The 3709-nt window shown below is 50.4% G+C and overlaps 1 protein-coding gene across 1 annotated transcript in view; it reads right to left on the reverse strand.

The window, feature by feature from the left end:
- The window catches only part of LOC146588406 (uncharacterized), a 16331-nt gene extending 13720 nt beyond the window's left edge, over positions 1-2611 (reverse strand). Inside the window, exon 1 of the mRNA XM_085318052.1 lies at positions 2530-2611. Coding sequence (XP_085174178.1) covers positions 2530-2611 — 82 coding nt within the window. The remainder of the gene's footprint in view (positions 1-2529) is intronic.
- Positions 2612-3709: the final 1098 nt, after the last annotated feature.

The following is a 3709-nucleotide window of genomic DNA, read 5'->3' on the forward strand; positions in this document are numbered from 1 at the left end:
CCCAAAATTGAAGTTCTATGAAGAACTTCACTAGCAGGTTCCATTTCCCCCTTTTAAAAACTTGGTGGCATTAGTTTCTCCTTCAGGTAGTTTGTTGCGGTGTTTATGTTCACTGCAATCAGACTAAAATAAGAATTGAACAGTTAGATCTTTTTGACTTGGATAACCACAGGCCTGACTATGAATGGTGTAAAGGAGCAGTGTAAAGTGGAGGTAGACTTTGGTGCAAGTTTGTCAGTGCTTGGCCTCAGAATTTATGCTCTGACCCCTGTTTCAAAGATGGCCRTGCGCGTTGAAGTCCTGGGGGAGGAAGGCAGGAAGGTCATTCCTGCTTTGCTCCCGGGGTTCTGATGTCTTGAAATCGTGGAGGACACCGCTGTATAAGGTGTTTAAGCATTCTGTTCGTCCAAGCCTCCTGTTTTGCATGCCCCCTCCCTTAGCTCCTGCTCGCTGTTTCACAGGCAGCAATTAATGCTGTAGACAGCTCTGAGAAGGGAGGCTGATGAGTTTAATTAGACATCTATTCAGATCAGCCATGGAAAGAACAATTATTGATTTTAAAATGCCCCGTGGTTAACTGCTTGGTCCCCACACCTCCCATGGGTCTTTTGCACTGTGTTGTAGGCAAGCTGAATGAACACCGTTACCTGCCAGGCAGCGTTGGAGGTGTCTCGGATGATGGGTTGCCATGAGCAGTAGGGTGGGTTGGGAGCTCCATGATGTGTCCCAGCATTATTTTTCCTCTCGCTTCGCTATGGAGCTCTCCAGTGCAAGGGAAGAGAGGCACGGCATGGTGGAGGATGGCAGAGCTCAGCCCTGGCCGAGGAGGCGAGGGGAGCGCTGCCGGCTCCGCCGCGCGGTGCTTTGGCCGGCTCCGGGCGCGGGTGCCGAGGGCGCCGAGGGGCGGCCGGCCCGCGCCCCGGGAGGGGGGCCCGCCAGGCTGCCGGGGCGGCCGGTCGCGCTTTCAGCAGGACGCGGTGAGCATTAGGACCCAGCGAGCCGGCAGGAGCGGTGGCAGGAGCCTGGAGCAGCGCTAGCGCAGAGTAGTCTCCATCAGCCGGGCTGGATTTCTGAATATCCCCGTGCCGAAGAATCCTCTGCCAGAAAAGGGCTTTTTCCCCTTTCTGTGCGGCCCAGCAGAGCGTAGCTGGGGGAGCGTGGGGATGACTGGATCAGCTGAAACGTGAAAAATCTGTGGTGGATTCCTACTAGCCATGAACTGAGGCCATTATTTAGAAATAATAAATCGCTAAAATAAAGAGAAACGCCAGCGGCAGCATGGCCCAGAGCAAGAGACACACATACGGTCGGGTAAGTTGGGGGGAGGGAAACTTATTTACAAACTCTTGGCTTKTTGTTAGATGTATTATGCTATATCTTAATGCTATCTGTTGCAGTGAAAAATCCRTATATTTTTGTAGTGAAATCCAGATTTTCTGCGCTTGCTTATTTCCTGAATTTGGCATCTTCATCATTAACAGTATCTGTTAAGATACACAGCGGATGGTTACATTGTCTGAATTATGTTAGTGGCTCTGTCCTTTTGATGAGAATTAGTCTTTCTTTCCTGTTAATCGTCACTGATAATGCAGTGAGGTGTCAGCTGAGCCTCCGGTGATGACAGAGTCTTTCTAGGGCTTTTCAGCACAAAGATTCTCGGTTGTTTTCCCTTCTGCATCGTGTTTTTTCTTCCCCTCCCTGATTGTTTTCCAGGTCGCGTTGTGAGGTGCTGGAATGATTTTCGGATACCTGGAAGCTCAGGGTTTTACCATACCGCRGTTGATCTCGGGCTGTGCCGCGGGTGGCAGGACTTGAGCTGAGTGGCCTCGCCGTGAGGCCTTTCCCTGGAGTTTCTCGGTCGTTCTGCGCCCTTTCTGCCGTACGGCGACGTGGCGCGCGAGCCGCTGGGTGCTGGGGGCACGGGATAGTGCGTGCCCRGGCGTCTCTGCTGGTTGGCGCTTGCCAGCTCGGCCGGGTGCTGCGGAGCTCTGGGGCTGCCTGCGGCACCGAGGGGCCCTGCTTCTGGCTTTCCCACCGCCTCGTGTCGCGCTGCGCCTGGGCGCGGGGAGGGCGATACAGCAGCGCAGGCTGCTCCAGCTGCCTCGGCGCTCGGTTTCCAAAGGCCGCCGTTTTCAGTGGGGGGGGGGGGGTGAGTATGTGTTAAGAAGCTGAAATTTCAGCCTGAATCTTGCCCATTCCTATCCTGATAACTGCACTGAATTTCRTTCAGGTAGGGTGGCAGTTGCACGTCCTGAATGTGAGCAGCGTTATCTGCGTTGAGTAAAACTCGACTTTTACTCAAACTGCGTTTTGAAATTGGTATCAAGAGGACCAAAACTGCGCCAGCCCTTCTGGATGGGCTTGACTCACCRGCTCTCCTGCTGGTGTTCGGTGATGAACATACGACTTCACTAGCGACGCGTGCTCTGACATTAATTGTGGGGTCTGGTGTCACTGTATCGGGAACCGCAGAACTGCCTAAGCCGTTCGAATTCGACTTTCAAGCATTGACCAAAACAAATCCAGTACTATAGTGGTGTTTGTACGGGGGGAGCTTCCTCATAACAACACCTTGCTCGTTCATCTGCAAGTCGAACAGCAACAGACCCATGCTGCTTAAGATCCTGCCAGCTGAGACGGCAGCCACCCCCGTTGTGTCGCTGGTGATGGGTCTGTTGTTAGTCCTTGAGTAAGCTCCTCCTTTGAATCAGGACAGTATGGCAGCRTCATATATTATGTATTTGGTAATAACTAGACTTAAAGTAACTAGGCTAGAATTATTTCTAAGTTTTTCCTTATTCCAGCTGTTTTTGGTCACATCTTGAATTTAAGGCTAAAAGGATTTTAACTTGCAGTCATGMATCTCATCATGGAAGCTTTTCAGAGGTGGTTGCTGTGTTCAAGGTTTGCCTGAAACTTTTGATCTGTACTTTGAATGACAGTTTAAGGTTCAATTAGTCCTAGCTGCGTGGAGGGAGGTGTCCCTATGTGTCTGCATAATGATGTGATCCTGGCTTTCGGAAGGAATACAATAAATACTCCTTGGGTTAACTGCTATGATGGAACAAAACACAGRTGAAACACAGGAATGACCCAAATAYGTGCTGAAATCACAGGTTAATGTACTTAACTGTTCATATATTTTCCAGTGACTAGAAACCAGTATGTTTAAGTAACYGAGGAAATTGTGTGTAAATATKTGTAATTTTTTTTAAACGGGGGATAAAAATGTGAAAATGTAGTGTTTCTGAAAGGTGCCAGATAGGCAGTTTGGAGAAGTGAAGTCTGCTATTAATAGAATAGGTAGGCAGTTAAAGCTGTAGCCCACGCTGCCTGGCCCGTATGGCTCGTGCCTTACCTAGAAGGGGAGAGGAGATTCATTCTCCAGGCGAGTTCRCTGGCCTTTCCGAAGGGTGCACTAGAAATGCTGGTACTGAGATGAGTGACTTTATCAGAGCCACCTGTGCAGACTGTCCTGCAGGAGACAAGGTTGGCACTACAGTCGGTAATAACTGTTTTGGGAATGCAGAGGGAATGAGATATTCTGTGCTGCTTTTATAGTTGCCCAATCCCCATTACGTCCCACTGTTCTTGGGGTTCCTGAGCTGGCTGTTGGCATCCTGCACCCCGGGTAGAGGTTGGGTTTAGGAGGTTGAGGTGGGAGGAGGAATGCTGGCTCTGCTGTCATAGTACACTTATCTGTGCTATC

Source organism: Rhea americana, unplaced genomic scaffold (genome assembly GCF_003343005.1).
Source record: "Rhea americana isolate MKP2758 unplaced genomic scaffold, rheAme1 scaffold_515, whole genome shotgun sequence".
Classification (NCBI taxonomy): Eukaryota; Metazoa; Chordata; class Aves; order Rheiformes; family Rheidae; genus Rhea; species Rhea americana.